Source organism: Xenopus laevis, chromosome 3S (assembly GCF_017654675.1).
Source record: "Xenopus laevis strain J_2021 chromosome 3S, Xenopus_laevis_v10.1, whole genome shotgun sequence".
NCBI lineage: Eukaryota > Metazoa > Chordata > Amphibia > Anura > Pipidae > Xenopus > Xenopus laevis.
The window spans coordinates 125,846,043-125,870,113 of NC_054376.1; the positions used below are offsets into that span (position 1 = coordinate 125,846,043).

Genomic DNA, 24,071 nt, shown 5'->3' on the forward strand with positions numbered 1-24,071 from the left:
AGGGGCGTGGTCAAAGCATGCCATGGGCGTGACCAAGAAAATCAACCCTAGAGGTTGACATCTTTGCCCTGGTTGCAAAGCCCTTCCATAGGCAGAAATACAAATATAAACCCACCTATGAATGGGCTACAAATATTCAAACGGCTTACAGAAACCAGGGTCACTCCAGGTGCATTGTAAACATTAGCATTTTCGAGTTTATATGTATCTATAATATAGATATTCCACTAATAACTTGTGCAATATATCCTCATTAAAGGGGAACTATCGCGGAAATGAAAATTTAATAGAAGCGTTTTCATACTGAAATAAGAAACTTTGTAAATACAATCAATTAAAAAAAAAATTCTGCATTGTTTCTGAAATAATCAAGTTTATCTTCACTGTCAGCATCTGTTTCTCTTCATTCTCTCTTCATTCATCAGTTGGGTGTCAGATGAATGATCCAATATATCTTATAGGGAGGCTCCTTTCCTAGCAGATGTACTAGAGCTCACTCAAATAACTGATTCCAGTATAAACAAAATAACTGCCTTTTGCACAAATCCTGCATGTAGAGAGACATGATTTCTGGTGAGTTTAATAGAGTGAGCTCTAATACATCTTCTAGGCAAAAGGAGCCCCCCTATAAGATATATTGGATCATTCATCGGACAACCAACTCCTGAATGAAGACAGAATGAGGAGAAACAGAGATGAATAGTAAAGAAAGTTGTAGATGTAGGATGACTCCAAGCTGACATTTAAAGCTGCAAAATTCCTTTATTGAGATAGTGTATCACACAACATGTTTCAGGCACAGCCCTTTATCAGACTTCTGCTTGGAGTCATCCTACATCTACAACTTTCTTTGATTATCCGTTTGGGATATCGGCACAAGATACCCCATGGGATGAACTATATATATATATAATCCAATGGTGAGCTACAAAATAACCTATTAAAGAGAGGGACAGTGGAGATAAACTTGATTATTTCAGAAACAGTACATCATTTTTAATTGATTGTATTTAGAAAACTTCTTATTTCAGTATGATGAAGCTTATATGTTATTTTCATTTGGGTGATAGTTCCCCTTTAATGTTGCTTTGTGATGTCACAATTTATGATTGGTTCTTAATGATGTCATTAATGTGAACCATGTGTATTATAGCAAATAATGTAGCCTGTGGGGCAGCTGAGGGACAGCGGAATAAACTGGGTTTAGCCATGCTGTCTCTTCCCTCCCATATCCTTCCTTAGGTAGGTGATTGTCCCTTTACCACCTATTTGTTCCCAAGGGCCCTCAGGGGCCAGTACTTGTGTCCACCGACTCTAGGCACACTCCTAAAAGTAGACAGCAGAAGCAAATGTGCTCAGCATGCAATGAAACCAAATTAGTGGAATGAGTAAACACCATGCAGGGAGAAGGTGTTGGGTGTCAGATTTCCGCTGATATGGACATGAGAAGTAATTAGCTCCTGCAGATATTTATCTTCAAGGCTACTGTCACCCAAGGGATTACTCGTGTCAGGCTTGAAAAACTGAGGCCTTTCCTATGGTGGAAAATTTGAATTATTACCCTTAAGGAGAAAGGAAAGCTACCGAAGAAGTTTATTGACAGTAGATTAGCCACAATAGTGCAAGCTATAACACTATATTTATTCTGCAGAATGCTTTACCATACCTGATTAAACAACTCTTGGCACTGTCTCTGTTTGTTTAGGATAGCAGCTGCCATATTAGCTTGGTGTGATATCACTTCCTGCTCACTCATAGCTCTGAGCTCAGATTACAGCAGGAGGGAAGAGGAACAAACTGAGCATGCTCAAGCCATAGCCCTGGAGTTTATGCTGAAAACAGGAAGTGTGATACAGAAGCCCATGAGTACACAATAGAAGGAAAGAAATGTGGTGTTTCTTTTGACAGAGGACTCAGAGCAGCATTACTTTGAGGGTTTACTGGTGTATTTATATAGACCTTTCTGATAAAGCTTACTTAGTTTTAACTTTTCTTCTCCTTTAAACCATTCACTTATTCTGCATTGGGTAACAAATGGCAAAGACTAATCCAAGGCCCCCCCATACAAGTTAAAAAAAAACATTGGGGCTCCAGAGAATATTTTTTTTAAAAAAAACATTGGTGGCAGGGGCCTATAGAGTATTAAAATAATACATTGATGGCCAGGGGTTTCATAAAATAAAAAAACACAGGACTTCAGGGCTTCAACTTCGGCTCCTTTGACTGCTTTGGGTCTTTTTTCGTGGCTACGGGACTTCAACTTTGACTCCTTTCGTAGCTTCGAGGTCTTTTCGCAGCTTCAACTTCGGCTCCTTTCGTAGCTCCGGGTCTTTTTTCGTGTTTTCAGGACTTCGACATCGGCTCCTTTCGTAGCTTCGGGTCTTTTCACAGCTTCAACTTCTGCTCCATTTGTAGCTTCAGGTCTTTTTTCGTGTTTTCGGGACTTCAACTTCGATTCCTTTTGTAGCTTCAGGTCTTTTTTCGTGGCTTCAGGACTTCAACTTCGGCTCCTTTTGTAGCTTCGGGTCTTTTTTTGTGACTTCAACTTTGGCTCCTTTTGTAGCTTTGAGTCTTTTTTCCTGTTTTCAGAACTTTGACATCGGCTCCTTTCGTAGCTTCGGGTCTTTTCACAGCTTCAACTTCTGCTCCATTTGTAGCTTCAGGTCTTTTTTCGTGTTTTTGGGACTTCAACTTTGATTCCTTTTGTAGCTTCAGGTCTTTTTTCGTGGCTTCGGGACTTCAGGTTCTGCTCTTTTCGTAGCTTCGGGTCTTTTTTCGTGGCTTTGGGACTTCAACGTTGGCTCCTTTTGTAGCTTCGGGTCTTTTCGCAGCTTTAACTTCAGCTCCTTTCGTAGCTTTGGGTCTTTTTTCGAGGCTTTGGGACTTCAACTTCGGCTCCTTTTGTAGCTTCGGGTCTTTTCACAGCTTCAACTTCTGCTTCTTTCGTAGCTTCGGGGACTTTTTTCGTGGCTTTGGGACTTCAACTTCGGCTCCTTTCGTAGTTTTTTTTTTTTTTCGTGGCTTTGGGACTTCAACTTTGACTCCTTTTGTAGCTTCGGGTCTTTTCACAGCTTCAACTTCGGCTCCTTTTGTAGCTTTGGGTATTTTTTTGTGGCTTCAGGACTTCAACTTTGGCTCCTTTCTTGACTTTGGGTCTTTTTGCAGCTTCAGGACTTCGGCTCTTCGGGACTTTGGAGGTTAGGGACTTCGGCAGGTGAGGCACGGCTTTGGTGCTGTCAAGGGTGGCCCGGCTATTTTAGAAACGTGCAGCACAGTCCCTTTAGGCCTGGGCCCGGTACATCAGTACCCCCTATGCTCCCCTGCATGGCCCTAAGGTACAAGCAGACCAGCACAGGAGCAGTTCTATCAGATCATGTTTAGTAGTTGCGTCTCTACATGTGACACACTTGAATGATGGCAAATACCTGGAAACTTCCTGAAACTACAGAAAGTCCTGTCTTTGTAACAAAAGCAACATTTGGTAGTTTGCTTTCATTGCGAACCAGCCCAAATTCCTATCTCTGTGCAACTGAACTGCATTCACCTGCGATATTTGTTTTGCTTGGATTTGTCTTTTTTTGACATCATTGTTCAGCACATTGTGCAAACTCCCGGTGACGTGTAGTGATGACAAAAATAATGACAAGAGTAAATACCTCGCCCATTACACTTTCCCTTGTCATGACACTCGCAATGAAGACGATTTGGAGGAACCACTTGTGTATCCGCCTTTCCCATATGCTAAATGGAAGCGCTTTCCTACTGCAAAAATGTTTTGAAATGTATATATTAACTGAAAGAATACCCCCCTAAATGCATTTCATTCCTCCTGACTTGTCACATCGTATGTATATAAAGTGATCATAAACAGACTGATTTAATTCAGGGCCTTTAGACCGATTCTGTAGTTTATCTGCCCCTGTATGGGACCTCCAACGGGCCCACCTGACCAATAACTGACCAATAATTAGCCAAATGTCAATCACTTAGCTTTGATTTTCCCATCTGATTGGGGAAGATCATATAGTGTATGGCCTATATACACTATACAGTAAAGTGTATCACTCATGTATTGTAAATGATAATGTACCCCCTACTGTAAATAAGGATATTAGAAGTCACTGAGGGGTTGTTCTGTGACCATATAAAGACACAAGGCTGCAGGCTGAGTTATACAGGGAACTCTGAGTATCACTCATGTATTATAAGGGATAATGTACCCCCTACTGTAAATGATAAGGATATTAGAAGTCACTGAGGGGTTGTTCTGTGACCATATAAAGGCACAAGGCTGCAGGCTGAGTTATACAGGGAACTCTGAGTATCACTCATGTATTATAAGGGATAATGTACCCCCTACTGTAAATGATAAGGATATTAGAAGTCACTGAGGGGTTGTTCTGCGACCATATAAAGGCACAAGGCTGCAGGCTGAGTTATACAGGGAACTTTGAGCGTCACTCATGTATTATAAGGGATAATGTACCCCCTACTGTAAATGATAAGGATATTAAAAGTCACTGAGGGGTTGTTCTGTGACCATATAAAGGCACAAGGCTGAAGGCTGAGTTATACAGGGAACTCTGAGTATCACTCATGTATTATAAGGATTAATGTACCCCCTACTATAAATTACAAGAAGAAGTCACTGAGGGGTTATGTGACCATATAAAGGCACAAGGCTGCAGGCTGAGTTATACAGGGAACTCGGAGTATCACTCATGTATTATAAGGGATAATGTACCCCCTACTGTAAATGATAAGGATATTAAAAGTCACTGAGGGGTTGTTCTGTGACCATATAAAGGCACAAGGCTACAGGCTGAGTTATACAGGGAACTCTGAGTATCACTCATGTATTATAAGGGATAATGTACCCCCTACTGTAAATGATAAGGATATTAAAAGTCACTGAGGGGTTGTTCTGTGACCATATAAAGGCACAAGGCTGCAGGCTGAGTTATACAGGGAACTCTGAGTATCACTCATGTATTATAAGGGATAATGTACCCCCTACTGTAAATGATAAGGATATTAGAAGTCACTGAGGGGTTGTTCTGTGACCATATAAAGACACAAGGCTGCAGGCTGAGTTATACAGGGAACTCTGAGTATCACTCATGTATTATAAGGGATAATGTACCCCCTACTGTAAATGATAAGGATATTAGAAGTCACTGAGGGGGTTGTTCTGTGACCATATAAAGGCACAAGGCTGCAGGCTGAGTTATACAGGGAACTCTGAGTATTACTCATGTATTACAAGGGATAATGTACCCCCTACTGTAAATGATAAGGATAATATAATTCCCAGAGGAGTTTATGTGGCTTTCTTTCTAGTACAAAGCAAATAGTGCTGGTGACAGTGCTCCTGACAGCTGTCTAATGTATGTGGATGTAGGAGCTGCTTTTAAACCCCATGCCTGTCTATAATTATATTTGCATTATAAAATCTTCAGTGACTGTTTCAGCTGTAGAGTTCCAGTAACATATGACTTTATTCTGACTATAACATCCTGTGTGGTAAGATATGATCATGTTTGTAGCACAGAGAATCACCACATCCACATCCTGATTTAACCATTTCTCACTTGCTACCAAAAACTTCTATTTGACATGATTCTCTTATCAAAGCTTCACCAAGTATTAGGCCATACATTAGGCCATACATTGGGCCATACATTAGGCTATACATTAGGCCATACATTAGGCTATACATTAGGCCATACATTAGGCCATACATTAGGCCATACATTAGGCCATACATTAGGCTACACATTAGGCTATACATTAGGCCATACATTAGGCCATACATTAGGCCATACATTAGGCCATCCATCATCATCATCATCATTATTTATTTATATAGCGCTGTCAAGATACGCAGTGCTTTACTGCAGTTATAGCAAACAGGGAATAAATGGTGGATAACAGACAAGGATTACAGAGTACAATAGGGTTAGAAGGACCTAGAGATTAGAGTTTACAAACTAAAAGGTTAGGGTACAATTGAGACATTAGGATTATATAAACACTTTGTCATTTTTGATACAGCAATGATTAATTAAGGTACATCGAATAGGCCTCTTTAAACAGATGGGTCTTTGAGGAGCGCTTGAAAGTTTGGAAGGAAGGAGAAAGTCTGACAGCTTGTGGCAGAGAGTTCCAGAGAAAAGCAGAAGCCCGAGAGAAATCTTGTAGACGAGAATGGGCAGAAGTGACCAGAGGAGAAGTGAGGGAAGATCAGAAGCAGAGCATAGGTTTCGTGAAGGAGAGTATTTGGAGATTAGAGATGAAATAAAGGGAGGGGTTTCATTATTAAGGGCCTTGAATGTGAGTGTAAGTAATTTGAATTAGATTCTAGAGGAGATTGGGAGCCAGTGAAGGGACATACATATGGGAGCAGCTGATGTTGAGCGGCGAGATAGATGAATGAGTCTAGCGGCCGCGTTTAGAACAGATTGGAGTTGTGAAAGGTAACTTGTTGGAATACCTGTGAGGAGTAAGTTGCAGTAATCAAGGCGGGAGATGATGAGAGACTGAATCAGTGTTTTAGTTGATTCTGAACTGAGATAGGGTCGTATTCGAGCAATGTTGCGCAGTTGAATACGGCAAGATTTTGCAAGTGTTTGAATGTGAGGTGAAAAAGACAGATGAGAGTCTAAGAAAACTCCTAGGCAGCCTGTGTGGTGGAATGAAAGGTGGTGTTGTTTACGGTGAGTGATATCTGAGGGACAGGGGAAGATCTTGGAGGAAATATAATGAGTTCTGTTTCTGAAAGGTTCAGTTTCAGGTGGCGCTGTGACATCCAGGAGGAGACAGCAGAGAGACACTGTGACTTGGGAAAGGACAGAATTAGAAAGATCAGGAGTAGACAAGTAGAGTTGGGTGTCATCAGCATAAAGGTGATACTGAAGTCCAAATGACTGAATTCGTTTTCCTAGTGAAGTTGTATAGAGCGAGAACAGCAGGGGGCCAAGAACAGAGCCTTGAGGAACTCCAACAGAGAGAGGGAATGTAGTAGAAGTAGAGTTGGAGAAGGAAACTTTAAAGGAACGGTCAGACAGATAAGATGTAAACCATGAAAGAGCAGTGTCCCGAATGCCAGATGAGTGTAGAATGTCAAGGAGGAGTGTGTGGTCAACTGTGTCAAAGGCTGCAGAGAGATCTAGAAGGATTAGAATGGAATAATGACCTTAAGGGCTAGTCCACACGAGGAGATTCGGGGAGATTTTGTCGCCTGGCAGTTCGAAGAGATAGTCGCGCAAAAGACGAGGCGATTAGTCGCCAGGCGACAAAATCTCCCCGAATCTCCTCGTGTGGCCTTACCCTTAGACTTTGCCAATAGAAGATCATTGGTTACTTTGGTGAGTGCAGTTTCAGGTGAGTGTGATGGGCGGAAGCCAGATTGCAAGGGGTCGAGGAGGGAGTTGTGAGTGAGATGCTGGATCAGGCGTTTGTAAACAAGCCTTTCTAGTAATTTGGATGTGAATGGAAGAAGGGAGACCGGTCGATAGTTAGTGGGAGAGCTGGGATCAAGGGAAGGTTTTTTGAGGATAGGAGTGATTAGTGCTTGTTTGTATAATGATGGAAAGGTACCAGTAGAGAGTGAAAGATTAAATAGGTGGGTAAGTGCAGGAGAGAGTGTATCAGAGATTGGGTGGAGAAGGCGAGAGGGTATGGGGTCAAGGGAGCAGGTGGTAGGTTTTGAGCTGGCTAGAAGTTACAGAAGTTAGAAGTTACATTAGGCTACACATTAGGCCATACATTAGGCTATACATTAGGCTATACATTAGGCCATACATTAGGCTATACATTAGGCCATACATTAGGCTACACATTAGGCTATACATTAGGCCATACATTAGGCTACACATTAGGCCATACATTAGTCCATACATTAGGCTATACATTAGGCCATACATTAGGCTATACATTAGGCCATACATTAGTCCATACATTAGGCCATACATTAGGCCATACATTAGGCCATACATTAGGCCATACATTAGGCTATACATTAGGCCATACATTAGGCTATACATTAGGCCATACATTAGTCCATACATTAGGCCATACATTAGGCCATACATTAGGCCATACATTAGGCCATACATTAGGCCATACATTAGGCCATACATTAGGCCATACATTAGGCCATACATTAGGCCATACATTAGGCCATACATTAGGCCATACATTAGGCCATACATTAGGCTATACATTAGGCCATACATTAGGCCATACATTAGGCCATACATTAGGCTACACATTAGGCCATACATTAGGCTACACATTAGGCTATACATTAGCCAGGGGTCCCCAACCTTTTTTTACCCGTGAGCCACATTCAAATGTAAAAAGAGTTGGAGAGCAACACAAGCATAAAATAGTCCCTTGGGGTGCCAAATAAGGGCGGTGATTGGCTCTTTGGTTGCCCCTATGTGGACTGGCAGCCTACAAGAGGCTCTACTTGGTACTATACTTGGTAATTATGCAATTAAAACTTGCTTCCAAGCCTGGAATTCAAAAATAAGATACTGCTTTGAGGCCACTGGGAGCAACATCCAAGGGGTTGGAGAGCAACATGTTGCTCGCGAGCTACTGGTTGGGGATCACTGCGTTTAGACCATACATTAGGCCATACATTAGGCCATACATTAGGCTACACATTAGGCTACACATTAGACCATACATTAGGCTACACATTAGGCCATACATTAGGCCATACATTAGGCCATACATTAGGCCATACATTAGGCCATACATTAGGCCATACATTAGGCCATACATTAGGCTACACATTAGGCCATACATTAGGCTACACATTAGACCATACATTAGGCTACACATTAGGCCATACATTAGGCCATACATTAGGCCATACATTAGGCCATACATTAGGCCACACATTAGGCTACACATTAGGCCATACATTAGGCTACACATTAGGCCATACATTAGGCCACACATTAGGCTATACATTAGGCTATACATTAGACCATACATTAGGCTATACATTAGACCATACATTGGGCTATACATTGGGCCATACATTGGGCTATACATTAGGCCATACATTAGGCCATACATTGGGCTATACATTAGGCCATACATTAGGCTATACATTAGGCTATACATTAGGCTATACATTAGGCCATACATTAGGCCATACATTGGGCTATACATTGGGCTATACATTGGGCTATACATTGGGCTATACATTGGGCCAGTGCTGCCCAACTTTTAGACAGCAGGCCAACCCCCCTTCTGTGGCCCCCCCACATGCTGTGTCTGTTTACCATATGTAAGATTTAAAAGGTATCACTACAGAGATTAACTGGCCCCTGCATTGTTTTAACCTCAAATTCAGACTCTAATCCCCTGTATTGTTCACACCTGTGATCCCCCTGTATTGTTGACACTTGTGACACCTCTATTGTTCACTCCCCTAAAACCTGTACTGTTCTACCTGAGACCCAGACTGAAACTGCCACATTGTTCACCTGTTCACACTTTATATAAAATGCTAATGGGGCCCCAGCACTGTGTCACTGTATGTTGTACATATTAGACTGAGAGCTTTACTTGTCTCCTGCTTTGTTCTGTCTTCCCTCCCTGTATGTGCCATTCTCTGCTTGCCCAGTGCTGCTTGTGTGTGCCATTCTCTGCTTGCCCAGTGCTGCTTGTGTGTACCATTCTCTGCTTGCCCAGTGCTGCTTGTGTGTGCCATTCTTTGCTTGCCCAGTGCTGCTTGTGTGTGCCATTCTCTGCTTGCCCAGTGCTGCTTGTGTGTGCCATTCTCTGCTTGCCCAGTGCTACTTGTGTGTGCCATTCTCTGCTTGCCCAGTGCTACTTGTGTGTGCCATTCTCTGCTTGCCCAGTGCTGCTTGTGTGTGCCATTCTCTGCTTGCCCAGTGCTACTTGTGTGTGCCATTCTCTGCTTGCCCAGTGCTGCTTGTGTGTGTCATTCTCTGCTTGCCCAGTGCTGCTTGTGTGTGCCATTCTCTACTTGCCCCATGCTACCTGTGTGTGCCATTCTCTGCTTGCCCAGTGCTGCTTGTGTGTGCCATTCTCTGCTTGCCCAGTGCTACTTGTGTGTGCCATTCTCTGCTTGCCCAGTGCTGCTTGTGTGTGCCATTCTCTGCTTGCCCAGTGCTACTTGTGTGTGCCATTCTCTGCTTGCCCAGTGCTACTTGTGTGTGCCATTCTCTGCTTGCCCAGTGCTGCTTGTGTGTGCCATTCTCTGCTTGCCCAGTGCTGCTTGTGTGTGTCATTCTCTGCTTGCCCAGTGCTGCTTGTGTGTGTCATTCTCTGCTTGCCCAGTGCTGCTTGTGTGTGCCATTCTCTGCTTGCCCAGTGCTACTTGTGTGTGCCATTCTCTGCTTGCCCAGTGCTGCTTGTGTGTGCCATTCTCTACTTGCCCCATGCTACCTGTGTGTGCCATTCTCTACTTGCCCCATGCTACCTGTGTGTGCCATTCTCTGCTTGCCCAGTGCTGCTTGTGTGTGCCATTCTCTGCTTGCCCAGTGCTGCTTGTGTGTGCCATTCTCTGCTTGCCCAGTGCTACTTGTGTGTGCCATTCTCTGCTTGCCCAGTGCTGCTTGTGTGTGCCATTCTCTGCTTGCCCAGTGCTACTTGTGTGTGCCATTCTCTGCTTGCCCAGTGCTACTTGTGTGTGCCATTCTCTGCTTGCCCAGTGCTGCTTGTGTGTGCCATTCTCTGCTTGCCCAGTGCTGCTTGTGTGTGTCATTCTCTGCTTGCCCAGTGCTGCTTGTGTGTGTCATTCTCTGCTTGCCCAGTGCTGCTTGTGTGTGCCATTCTCTGCTTGCCCAGTGCTACTTGTGTGTGCCATTCTCTGCTTGCCCAGTGCTGCTTGTGTGTGCCATTCTCTACTTGCCCCATGCTACCTGTGTGTGCCATTCTCTACTTGCCCCATGCTACCTGTGTGTGCCATTCTCTGCTTGCCCAGTGCTGCTTGTGTGTGCCATTCTCTGCTTGCCCAGTGCTGCTTGTGTGTGCCATTCTCTGCTTGCCCAGTGCTACTTGTGTGTGCCATTCTCTGCTTGCCCAGTGCTGCTTGTGTGTGCCATTCTCTGCTTGCCCAGTGCTACTTGTGTGTGCCATTCTCTGCTTGCCCAGTGCTGCTTGTGTGTGCCATTCTCTGCTTGCCCAGTGCTGCTTGTGTGTGTCATTCTCTGCTTGCCCAGTTCTGCTTGAATGTGCCATTCTTTGCTTGCCCAGTGCTGCTTGTATGTGCCATTCTCTGCTTGCCCAGTGCTGCTTGTGTGTGCCATTCTTTGCTTGCCCAGTGCTGCTTGTGTGTGCCATTCTCTGCTTGCCCAGTGCTGCTTGTGTGTGCCATTCTCTGCTTGCCCAGTGCTGCTTGTGTGTGCCATTCTTTGCTTGCCCAGTGCTGCTTGTGTGTGCCATTCTCTGCTTGCCCAGTGCTGCTTGTGTGTGCCATTCTCTACTTGCCCCATGCTACCTGTGGGATGTAAGCCTGTTAGGGGTTTGTTGTTGGGGTTATTAGCATTTGGAAATTTGAAAATGTGGGCCCCTAAGGTGTTTAAACATGTGTTGGGGGGTTGTTGTATTATCCACAGGGGAGGATGAGGCATATGGATTTAATGGTATGTTTTTAACATGACTTCAATGTCTCACATATTAGTGATGAGGGATTTCCCTGCAGTGAGCACCAACCATTTGGTATTTTGGTGTGTTACCACCGTTAATGTGGATATGATCTTAAAATTTCTTGTGGTAATATGGGTGTGGTTTACAGTGGGTGTGGTTTAAAGGGGGAGTGGCCAACACTGACTTCCATTATCGGCCCTCCTCCACATAGGCCAGTAACATTTTGTCCCTCGGTACCACAGAACTTGGACAGCACTGGACTATATACTATACAGGACACACTGATGTGCAACTGACCATAGTATGTGAATGGGACTGTAAACACAATATGTAGATACTATACGGTAAATATATATATAATACACAAAAGCTATGAATAGCCTGTAAATTATATCCTTATAAACGGTGAGTTCTGATGTCATTTCTGTCACATGACTCACTGAAATTTGTGTATTATAATAAAGTACCTCGGAGTTCCATGACCTTCGGCCTCGTGGTTTATATGGTCATGTTTTTAATATCCTTATAATTTACAAGAGGGGGTACTTTATTCACTATAGATATATATATACAGTGGTGTGAAAAACTATTTGCCCCCTTCCTGATTTCTTATTCTTTTGCATGTTTGTCACACAAAATGTTTCTGATCATCAAACACATTTAACTATTAGTCAAAGATAACACAAGTAAACACAAAATGCAGTTTTTAAATGAGGGTTTTTATTATTTAGGGAGAAAAGAAATCCAAACCTGTGTGAAAAAGTAATTGCCCCCTGAACCTAATAACTGGTTGGGCCACCTTAGCAGCAATAACTGCAATCAAGCGTTTGTGATAACTTGCAACGAGTCTTTTACAGCGCTCTGGAGGAATTTTGGCCCACTCATCTTTGCAGAATTGTTGTAATTCAGCTTTATTTGAGGGTTTTCTAGCATGAACCGCCTTTTTAAGGTCATGCCACAACATCTCAATAGGATTCAGGTCAGGACTTGGCCACTCCAAAGTCTTCATTTTGTTTTTCTTCAGCCATTCAGAGGTGGATTTGCTGGTGTGTTTTGGGTCATTGTCCTGCTGCAGCACCCAAGATCGCTTCAGCTTGAGTTGACGAACAGATGGCCGGACATTCTCCTTCAGGATTTTTTGGTAGACAGTAGAATTCATGGTTCCATCTATCACAGCAAGTCTTCCAGGTCCTGAAGCAGCAAAACAACCCCAGACCATCACACTACCACCACCATATTTTACTGTTGGTATGATGTTCTTTTTCTGAAATGCTGTGTTACTTTTACGCCAGATGTAACGGGACGCGCACCTTCCAAAAAGTTCAACTTTTGTCTCGTCGGTCCACAAGGTATTTTCCCAAAAGTCTTGGCAATCATTGAGATGTTTTTTGGAAATCTGCCATGCAGGCCGTTTTTGCCCAGTCTCTTTCTTATGGTGGAGTCGTGAACACTGACCTTAATTGAGGCAAGTGAGGCCTGCAGTTCTTTAGATGTTGTCCTGGAGTCTTTTGTGGCCTCTCGGATGAGTTGTCTCTGCGCTCTTGGGGTAATTTTGGTCGGCCGGCCACTCCTGGGAAGGTTCACCACTGTTCCATGTTTTTGCCATTTGTGGATAATGGCTCTCACTGTGGTTCGCTGGAGTCCCAAAGCTTTAGAAATGGCTTTATAACCTTTGAAATTGAACTCAGGTGTGATAAACCACAGTTAAGTTATTTTTTAACAAGGGGGGCAATCACTTTTTCACATAGGCCCATGTAGATTTGGAGTTTTTTTTCTCCCTTAATAACATAAACCTTCATCTAATAGTTAACGGTTTTTGATGAGCAGAAACATTTAAGTGTGACAAACATGCAAAAGAATAAGAAATCAGGAAGGGGGCAAATAGTTTTTCACACCACTGTATATATATATATATATATGTGTGTGTAGGAGTGAGCCAGTCAGGGTAATTAGCCTATAAAGATAACATGCCATCACAGTGTTAGTACTTCAGGTGCCAGATGTGGATATAAGGGTTAATAAGGTACATGGAACCTGCCAAGCCTGATGGGTCAGTATGAGAAAGTGCTGAGTTCTGCCGCATGTGTGTCTGTCTGTGTGTGTGTGTGTGTGTGTGTCTGTCTATGTGTATGTCTTTGTGTCTGTCTGTGTGTGTCTGTCTCTGTCTGTGTGTGTCTGTCTTTGTGTCTGTGTGTGTGTCTGTGTGTGTGTCTGTGTGTGTGTGTGTGTGTGTGTCTGTCTATGTGTATGTCTTTGTGTCTGTCTGTGTGTGTCTGTCTCTGTCTGTGTGTGTCTGTCTTTGTGTCTGTGTGTGTGTCTGTGTGTGTGTCTGTGTGTGTGTGTGTGTGTGTCTGTCTATGTGTATGTCTTTGTGTCTGTCTGTGTGTGTCTGTCTCTGTCTGTGTGTGCCTGTCTTTGTGTCTGTGTGTGTGTCTGTGTGTGTCTGTGTGTGTGTCTGTGTGTGTGTGTGTGTGTGTGTCTGTCTATGTGTATGTCTTTGTGTCTGTCTGTGTGTGTCTGTCTCTGTCTGTGTGTGCCTGTCTTTGTGTCTGTGTGTGTGTCTGTGTGTGTCTGTGTGTGTGTCTGTCTGTGTGTGTGTGTGTCTGTGTGTGTGTCTGTCTTTGTGTCTGTCTGTCTTTGTGTCTGTCTGTGTGTGTGTGTCTGTGTGTGTGTCTGTCTTTGTGTCTGTCTGTCTTTGTGTCTGTCTGTGTGTGTCTGTCTGTGTGTGTGTCTGTCTTTGTGTCTGTCTGTCTGTGTGTCTGTCTGTGTGTGTGTGTATCTGTGTGTCTGTCTGTGTGTGTGTGTATCTGGCATTGTGCACCAAGATCAAATGATGAGTGTGTGTCGCACATTCCTCAGGTGTATGGGCCGTGCAAGGTCACCTGACCTCAAACTGCAACACAGCATTAACCCCTTATTCTGCTACACAAACAAAAAGTCAGATAATAGAATATTGGAACAGAGACAGTTTGAATGGTGTGACCTTCCAGAAAGGAATTTTGCCTGAAATTGTTTGGCAACTGTGATTTCCAGCAAAGTCTTTCTGACTCTGTTTGTCTGGTTAACTGCACACAAGAATTTCACTGATTTTATCAGCTGACTCTGGACTCATTGCTTAAAGGGAAACTCCACACTTTCTGCTCTCTGGGTTTGACCCTTGAAACTGTATAGCAGATGTCAGTTCTCTTCCAGGTCTGCTTTCTGCTACATTGTTTCAGAAGTCGGAAACCAGCAGTGCAGGGAATGCAAACGGATACTGCTTTCAATAGCAATTGCATTTACAAATAACTTGAAAGACATTGTAAAATGTAATCAATGCATTAAGCATGTGTATTTGGTTGAACCACAGGAGTCATGGCATAGAAAGTGTTAATGTGGAGCAGGAGCAGTGCATATTAATTACTGAGCATAAAGCTGCCCATAGACATACAGATCTCTATGAACGTATGGCTACCATGGCTACACAGCAACTTGTTTATATAAACTATAGTAGTACTTTTCTGTTATCTACTGTGTATCCTGTGCTTGAATGGCTGCCCCCATGGCTACACAGCAGCTTGTGTATATAAACTATAGTAGTACTTATCTGTTATCTACTGTGTATCCTGTGCTTGAATGGCTGCCCCCATGGCTACACAGCAGCTTGTTTATATAAACTATAGTAGTACTTATCTGTTATCTACTGTGTATCCTGTGCTTGAATGGCTGCCCCCATGGCTACACAGCAGCTTGTGTATATAAACTATAGTAGTACTTATCTGTTATCTACTGTGTATCCTGTGCTTGAATGGCTGCCCCCATGGCTACACAGCAGCTTGTTTATATAAACTATAGTAGTACTTATCTGTTATCTACTGTGTATCCTGTGCTTGAATGGCTGCCCCCATGGCTACACAGCAGCTTGTTTATATAGACTATAGTAGTACTTATCTCTTATCTACTGTGTATCCTGTGCTTGAATGGCTGCCCCATGGCTACACAGCAGCTTGTTTATATAAACTATAGTAGTACTTATCTGTTATCTACTGTGTATCCTGTGCATGAATGGCTGCCCCCATGGCTACACAGCAGCTTGTTTATATAAACTATAGTAGTACTTATCTGTTATCTACTGTGTATCCTGTGCTTGAATGGCTGCCCCCATGGCTACACAGCAGCTTGTTTATATAAACTATAGTAGTACTTATCTGTTATCTACTGTGTATCCTGTGCTTGAATGGCTGCCCCCATGGCTACACAGCAGCTTGTTTATATAAACTATAGTAGTACTTATCTGTTATCTACTGTGTATCCTGTGCTTGAATGGCTGCCCCCCATGGCTACACAGCAGCTTGTTTATATAAACTATAGTAGTACTTATCTGTTATCTACTGTGTATCCTGTGCTTGAATGACTGCCCCCGTGACTACACAGCAGCTTGTTTATATAAACTATAGTAGAACTTATCTGTTATCTACTGTGTATCCTGTGCTTGAATGGCTGCCCCCATGGCTACACAGCAGCTTGTTTATATAAACTATAGTAGTACATATCTGTTATCTACTGTGTATCCTGTGCTTGAATGACTGCCCCTTGGCTACACAGCAGCTTGTTTATATAAACTATAGTAGTACTTATCTGTTATCTACTGTGTATCCTGTGCTTGAATGGCTGCCCCCATGGCTACACAGCAGCTTGTTTATATAAACTATAGTAGTACTTATTTGTTATCTACTGTGTATCCTGTGCTTGAATGACTGCCCCCGTGACTACACAGCAGCTTGTTTATATAAACTATAGTAGAACTTATCTGTTATCTACTGTGTATCCTGTGCTTGAATGACTGCCCCCGTGACTACACAGCAGCTTGTTTATATAAACTATAGTAGAACTTATCTGTTATCTACTGTGTATCCTGTGCTTGAATGGCTGCCCCCATGGCTACACAGCAGCTTGTTTATATAAACTATAGTAGTACATATCTGTTATCTACTGTGTATCCTGTGCTTGAATGACTGCCCCCGTGACTACACAGCAGCTTGTTTATATAAACTATAGTAGTACTTATCTGTTATCTACTGTGTATCCTGTGCTTGAATGGCTGCCCCCATGGCTACACAGCAGCTTGTTTATATAAACTATAGTAGTGTTTCTTAAGTAAATACCAGTTTAACCAGTGCAGGGCAACACTACATTATATTTTTATTACTTTGAAACACTTTTTGATGTTACTATTTCTTTAAGCAAACCCATTTCCTAAGAATAGATAGTGACATTACTATGTGCCATATTATCAACATTGCCATTAATAATGTAACTCAGATCTATCTGCTTAATATATTATATATAACATTATATTATAATGGATATACTTTATTTTTCAGTGTCAGCATGGGAGAGAATCAGACATTTAGCAGGCGCCTTCATGAAATCACGGTATGTATAAAAGTCATTGCTCTGCCATATACAGTGTAGGGGGATGGCAGAGCAGAGCTTACACTCTAATATACAGAAGGACACAGATACCATACAGGGAGAGAGAACCAATGGGAGAAGAGAAATCTGTCCAGCAGAGCTTACACTCTAAAAAAACAGAGGCTGATGGACACATACCATACACAGAGAGGAAACCACTGGGAGAAGGGGGTCCTGTCATGCAGAGCTTACACTCTAATATACAGAGGTACACAGATACAATACTGGACAAGGGGAACATTAGGAGAAAGGAATCCTGTCCTCTACAGCTTGCACTCTAATATGTCAGAGGAACACATCAGGGAGAAGGGAAACCTGCCCACAGAACTTACACTCTAATGAACAGAGGGAGACAGATACAGTACTGAAACAGGGAATCATTAGGAGAAGGAACTCCTGCCCTGCAGAGCTTACACTCTAATATACAGAAGGACACAGATACAATACAGGGAGAAGGAACCATTGGGAGAAGATAATCATGCCTTTCAGAGCTCACACTCTATTATACAGATAGACACAGATACAATACAGTATGAAGGAACAATTTGAATTAGGGAATACTGTCCTACAGAGCTTAAACTCTAGTAGAAAGAGGGACATAGATATAATACAGGGAGAAGAGAATCCTCCCCCACAGAGCTTACACAGAAGGAGACAGATACAATACTGGAACAAGGTACTATTAGGAGAAGGGGCTCCTGCCCTGCAGAGCTTGCACTCTAATATACAAAGAAACATAGATACAATACAGGGAGAGGGAACCAGTGGGAGAAAGGAATCTTGCCCTACAGGGACTTATTCTGCTGTTATTCTCTGTCAGGAAAGGCGCAATATTCTCTCGGAGGTGGAGCGAATTCAGAAGGAGCTGGAACAGAAGAGGATCAGCCTACAGCAACTAAAGGTAAGAATCCTGTGTATCCCGTTTCAGTACTGAGAACCTTCAGTTCACCAGTGTGTGTTGTATGTGTGTTTGTGCACTGACACAATATGGATTTTACACACACTTTCGCTTATGGTTGAATTTACACAGAAGTCAAAGGAATATCAATCAATCTTTCCAGAAAGAAGTTTAAAGCACAACCATGCAGAACATATAATTACTCCTCCCTTTTATCTGCTAGGCATGTTTTATGGTAGAGCAGAGTGGGAATTTGCCTTGGGCCCTTATTATTTAAGGACCAGAGTACAGTACAGGGGAATACCTATGCTAGTGCCATAGTTTTATGGGATCTCTCTGTACAGACTATGAGCAAACTTAGGGGACTGTTCCTGCTGAATTGTGCTTAGTACAGGGAATACCTATGTGTCATAGTTTTATGGGATCTCTCTGTACTGACTATGAGCAAACTTAGGGGACTGTTCCTGCTGAATTGTGCTTAGTACAGGGAATACCTATGCTGCCATAGTTTTATGGGATCTCTCTGTACAGACTATGAGGAAACTTAGGGGGCTGTTCCTGCTGAATTGTGCTTAGTACAGGGAATACCTATGCTGCCATAGTTTTATGGGATCTCTCTGTACAGACTATGAGCAAACTTAGGGGACTGTTCCTGCTGAATTGTGCTTAGTACAGGGGAATACCTATGCTGCCATAGTTTTATGGGATCTCTCTGTACAGACTATGAGCAAACTTAGGGGACTGTTCCTGCTGAATTGTGCTTAGTACAGGGAATACCTATGCTGCCATAGTTTTATGGGATCTCTCTGTACTGACTATGAGCAAACTTAGGGACTGTTCCTGCTGAATTGTGCTTAGTACAGGGAATACCTACACTGCCATAGTTTTATGGGATCTCTCTGTACAGACTATGAGCAAACTTAGGGGACTGTTCCTGCTGAATTGTGCTTAGTACAGGGAATACCTATGCTGCCATAGTTTTATGGGATCTCTCTGTACTGACTATGAGCAAACTTAGGGACTGTTCCTGCTGAATTGTGCTTAGTACAGGGAATACCTACACTGCCATAGTTTTATGGGATCTCTCTGTACAGACTATGAGCAAACTTAGGGGACTGTTCCTGCTGAATTGTGCTTAGTACAGAGGAATACCTATGCTGCCATAGTTTTATGGGATCTCTCTGTACACGTTGTGAGCAAAGTGTATTATGACCCCCACTGATATGGGTAGATTTAATCTGCCAGTGTATGGCCACATTTAAGGTGGCCATAGTCATAGAGATCCACCAAACGAGCTGATCTCTCCCCCCATATGCCCTCATGGAAGTGGGTGATATTGGGCTGATCCGTTTGTGGGACCTAGGGCCCAATGATCGGATCATAATACATACGATACGGGCGGCCGGATCGTGGGACTGCATAAACTCAGATGCGGTTGCGATCTGACGGGATTTTTTAACCTGCCCCTTTGAGATGTGGCACATTTTCGGCCAGATATCGATCGGGGAAGCCCGTCGGATGGCCCCACACATGGGCCAATAAGCTGCCGACTTGGTTTGACATCAGCTTTTATCTGCCTGCCTTTAGGCCTCAAGCACATGGGCAGATTCGGGGAGATTTAGTCGCCAGGCTACTAATCACCTCTTCTGCGGGCGACAATCTCCCTGAACTGCCTTCCCGGTGCCTGCCAGCTGCTATAATGACAAAACGCCAGTGCCAATGCACTCGTGTCGCTTCACCCGAAGTTTCCTCGTGAGGCAAGTTTGGGAGACTTCGGAAAATGAAGCGCCGCGCAGAAGAGGCAATTAGTCGCCAGATGACTAAATCTCTCCGAATCTGCCCATGTGCTAACTCCCTTAAGCTGGCCATAGACGCAAAGATCCGATCGTTCGAATCCTCGAACAATCGGATGTCCCCATCTCCTGAGCTGCCACTAACCATTCAGATCAAATAAAGTAGAAAAGAACAGATGAGCCGATGTTCTGCCCCTGACAGTAATCGTACGATAGTTATGTCCGACCAAAGCTGGTGACAGTCTCCCACTGAAAATCGTACAATCGGCAATACACGCAGAGATATTATCGGCAGCCGACAGAAATCTTTTAACCGACCAAACGGCAGATCTCCATGGGACGAAAAATGTCATGACTCTCCACACACGGTCCGAAAATCATACGAATCCTCGATTCTTACGATCGGATCTTTGCGTCTATGGCCAGCTTTAGTCTTTCATTCGGAAGAGTTTGCTTATCTCTACAACAAGTGTTAACTAGTCGCTTGCACACACAGACCATTAAATCTCAGCTCCATTGTTTCCAGCAGGAGCCACAGATAAGCTTCAGGCCTGCACCCTACACATTGAAAGTGGTTTTGATAGCAGAGACAACATTCTCACATTTATTATTAGGGTAAATATAGATTGTACTAAAATAGATTTTCCACTGGGCACAAAGGCTGTCAGCCTGAGTAATTTTGCAGCTGAGAGAAGCAGATCCGCTCAGTGCCCCTGCTCCATTGATCTGAATCTGATCAGCCTAATAGTGACCTTGGCTTCAGCTCCACTCTATGTATGACTGCACACAGAGAGATATCGGGTTAATCCAAATTTTGAGCTCCAGGGCCAAACAATTGAATTAAATGACGAGAATGGTCGCTGATAGGTTGTAGGACTGCAGCAACTATCCACAGGAGAAATCAAACTTGTCCGATTGGTATCAGCCATTTTTTGGCTTGATATCGATTGAGGAGACCCGTCGAAAGCCCCCCCACATGAGCAGATATGCTGCGGAATCAATCTAAGTGCCGAGACACACGTGGAGATTCGGGTAGATTAGTCGCCCGGCAAAAAATTGCCTTTTCTTTAGGCGACTAATCTCCCAGAACTAGAATCTAAATTGCTGGCGGGATGGCACTCAGAGGAAACTTCAGGCGACTTCGGAAAACCAAGTACTCCGAGTGCCATCCCGCCTGCGATTTAGATTCCAGCCAGCGGAAAGGATTTTCGGGGAGATAATTCGCCCGAAGAAAGGGCGACTAATCTCCCTGAATCTCCACAGGTGTCTCTGCCCTAAAGAAGGTTGTTCACCCTCCAAACACTTTTTCAGTTCAGTTGTTTTAAGATTGTTCCCCTAGAAATAAAGACTTTTTTCAATTAGCGTCTCTGGTGCTTCAGTCTGGCAGCTCAGTGATCCAGAAGCAGGTTCTGAACTGTTACAATTTGATATATTTAGTTGATACGTTTAGTTGGTATATTTAGTTGATACATTTAGTTGCTACGTTTAGTTGATACATTTGGTTGATACGTTTAGTTGATACGTTTGGTTGATACGTTTGGTTGATACGTTTGGTTGATACGTTTGGTTGATACGTTTGGTTGATACGTTTAGTATCAACCAAACGTTGGTTGATACGTTTGGTTGATACAGTTAGTTGATACGTTTGGTTGATACGTTTGGTTGATACAGTTAGTTGATACGTTTGGTTGATACGTTTGGTTGATACGTTTAGTTGATACAATTAGTTGATACGTTTAGTTGATACGTTTGGTTGATACGTTTAGTTGATACAATTAGTTGATACGTTTGGTTGATACGTTTGGTTGATACATTTAGTTGATACGTTTGCTTGATACGTTTGGTTGATTTGTTTGGTTGATACGTTTGATTGATACAGTTAGTTGATACGTTTGGTTGATACGTTTGGTTGATACATTTAGTTGATACGTTTGGTTGATACGTTTGGTTGATACGTTTAGTTGATACGATTAGTTGATACGTTTGGTTGATACGTTTGGTTGATACGTTTGGTTGATGCGTTTAGTTGATACGTTTAGTTGATACGTTTGGTTGATACGTATTGTTGATACAATTAGTTGATACGTTTAGTTGATACGTTTAGTTGATACGTTTGGTTAATACGTATTGTTGATACAATTAGTTGATACATTTAGTTGATACGTTTAGTTGATACATTTAGTTGATACGTTTGGTTGATACGTTTAGTTGATACAATTAGTTGATACGTTTGGTTGATACGTTTAGTTGATACATTTCTCAGCAGTATCTGTGGAATATCAGCAACTATTGTGTCAATTCTAACAGCTGCCTTTAAAGGGGTTGTTCACCTTTGTGTAATCTTTTAGTATGATGTAAAGAGGGATATTCTGAGACAATTGGTTTTCATTTTTTATTATTTGCGGTTTTTGAGTTCAATGTTTTATTCAACAGCTCTCCAGTTTACAATTTCAGCCATCTGGTTGCTAGGGTCCAAATTCCCCTAGCAACCATGCACTGATTTGAATAAGAGACTGGAATATGAATAGGAGAGACCTGAACAGAAAGGGGAGTAATAAAAAGTAGCAATAACAATACATTTGTAGCCTTATAGTGCATTTTTTTTAGATGGGGTCAGTGACCCCCATGTGAAAGCTGGAAAGAGTCCAAAGAAAAAGGCAAATAATTAAAGAACTAATGAAGACCAGTTGAAAAGTTGCTTAGAGCTGGCCATTCTATAACATACTGAAAGTTAACTTAAAGGTGAACCACCACTTTAATGAAACTCAGGGATTCTGCTCAGCAGGGACAAAGATATGAAATGGATCAACTAAATGTATCAATTTGGAATGCCTAACATTTGGCACCCCAAGTGTAAATGACTTTCCTTCTCCTTTAAAAAGACATAAGTTGAAAAATGTGATTTTAAACTTGAATATTAGAAAAACAGTTCCAAATGGATAGTAATTTTTTTAAAAAAAATAGTTATTTCTGGGGAACTCTATGAATACGAATGAAATGAAAAACATTTTTGGAAGGTGAACAACCCCTTTATTATTTACAAACCACCTATTGTAATTCCCTCCGCATTATGATGATTTGGCTTCCCTGGGCTGATCAGGTGGAGAGTGTACCTGGCTATGTATGACAATCTGAGACAACAGCTGCCTTTTGTTGTGCAAATAATTCTTTTTGGGCTCATATTCCCTTTAGGGCAGAGACACACGTTTAGATTTGGGGAGATAAGTCACCCAGCGACAAATCTCCTCTTTTTCTGGGTGACTAATCTTCCCAAACTGCCTCCCGTTGGCTAGAATATAAATCACCAACGGGATGGCAATTGGTGCGTTTCATTTTCCAAAGTCGCCCGAAGTCGCCTCGCGTGAAATCTTTGGGCAACTTCGGAAAATGAAGTGCTCCAAGTGCCATCCCGCCGGCGATTTAGATTCTAGCCAACTTGAGGCAGTTCAAGGAGATTAGTCGCCTAGAAGAAGAGTCGATTTATCGCAAGGTGACTAATCTCCCCGAATCTGAGCGTGTGTCTGCCCTTAAAGTCAATTGGAAGTGGCAATGGCAGTTTAGCCCTAAAGATAATCTGGTTTCTACACTTTCCTCAGAGGAAATCCCTGCGAGAGCGATGGCTGATGGATGGAGTGGTCCCATCTCCCGGGGCTGAAACAGACAATCCGCTCTTCCAGACAGAAAGTAAAATACAGCAGCTGGAGAAGGAACTAGAGAGGTGAGTACTGACTGCCATGAGGTGAGCTGAGAAACTTCCAAACAACTGCGTCTGTTAACTTTAAAGGAGAACTAAACCCTAAAAATGAATATGGATAAAAATGGCATATTTTATATAGTGAACTTATTGCACGAGGCTAAAGTTTGAGCTTGTCAATAGCAGCAATGATCCAGGACTTCAAACTTGTCACAGGGGGTCACCATCTTGGAAAGTGTCTGTGACACTCACATGCTCAGTGGGCTCTGATTGGCTGTTGAGAAGCTAAGCTTAGGGCTCGTCACTAATTATCCAGCAGAAAATGAGCTTCCCTGGCTGTAATATAAGCTGATGCTACAGGTTTGCTGATTATTAAATTCTGATGCTAATTGCACTGGTTTCTGTGCTGCCATGTAGTAATTATGTGTATTAATTACTAATCAGCCTTATATTGTGACATTTCTATTCTATATGTACTGTATATTGTGAGTGGCTCCCTAAGCTCATTAAGTCACAGCAGCACAGAGCATGTGCAGTGAATCAGCAGAAAAGAAGATGGGGAGCTACTGGGGCATCTTTGGAGACACAGATCTTT

At 42.7% G+C, this 24,071-nt stretch overlaps 1 protein-coding gene across 2 annotated transcripts in view; it reads left to right on the forward strand.

Moving 5' to 3' along the window:
• The window catches only part of palm3.S (paralemmin 3 S homeolog), a 94,893-nt gene that overhangs the window by 63,348 nt on the left and 7,474 nt on the right, over nucleotides 1-24,071 (forward strand). For both annotated transcript variants that reach the window (XM_041588929.1, XM_018239646.2), the window contains exons 2-4: nucleotides 17,001-17,052; nucleotides 17,912-17,992; nucleotides 23,379-23,500. In XM_041588929.1, coding sequence (XP_041444863.1) covers nucleotides 17,001-17,052; nucleotides 17,912-17,992; nucleotides 23,379-23,500 — 255 coding nt within the window. The remainder of the gene's footprint in view (nucleotides 1-17,000; nucleotides 17,053-17,911; nucleotides 17,993-23,378; nucleotides 23,501-24,071) is intronic.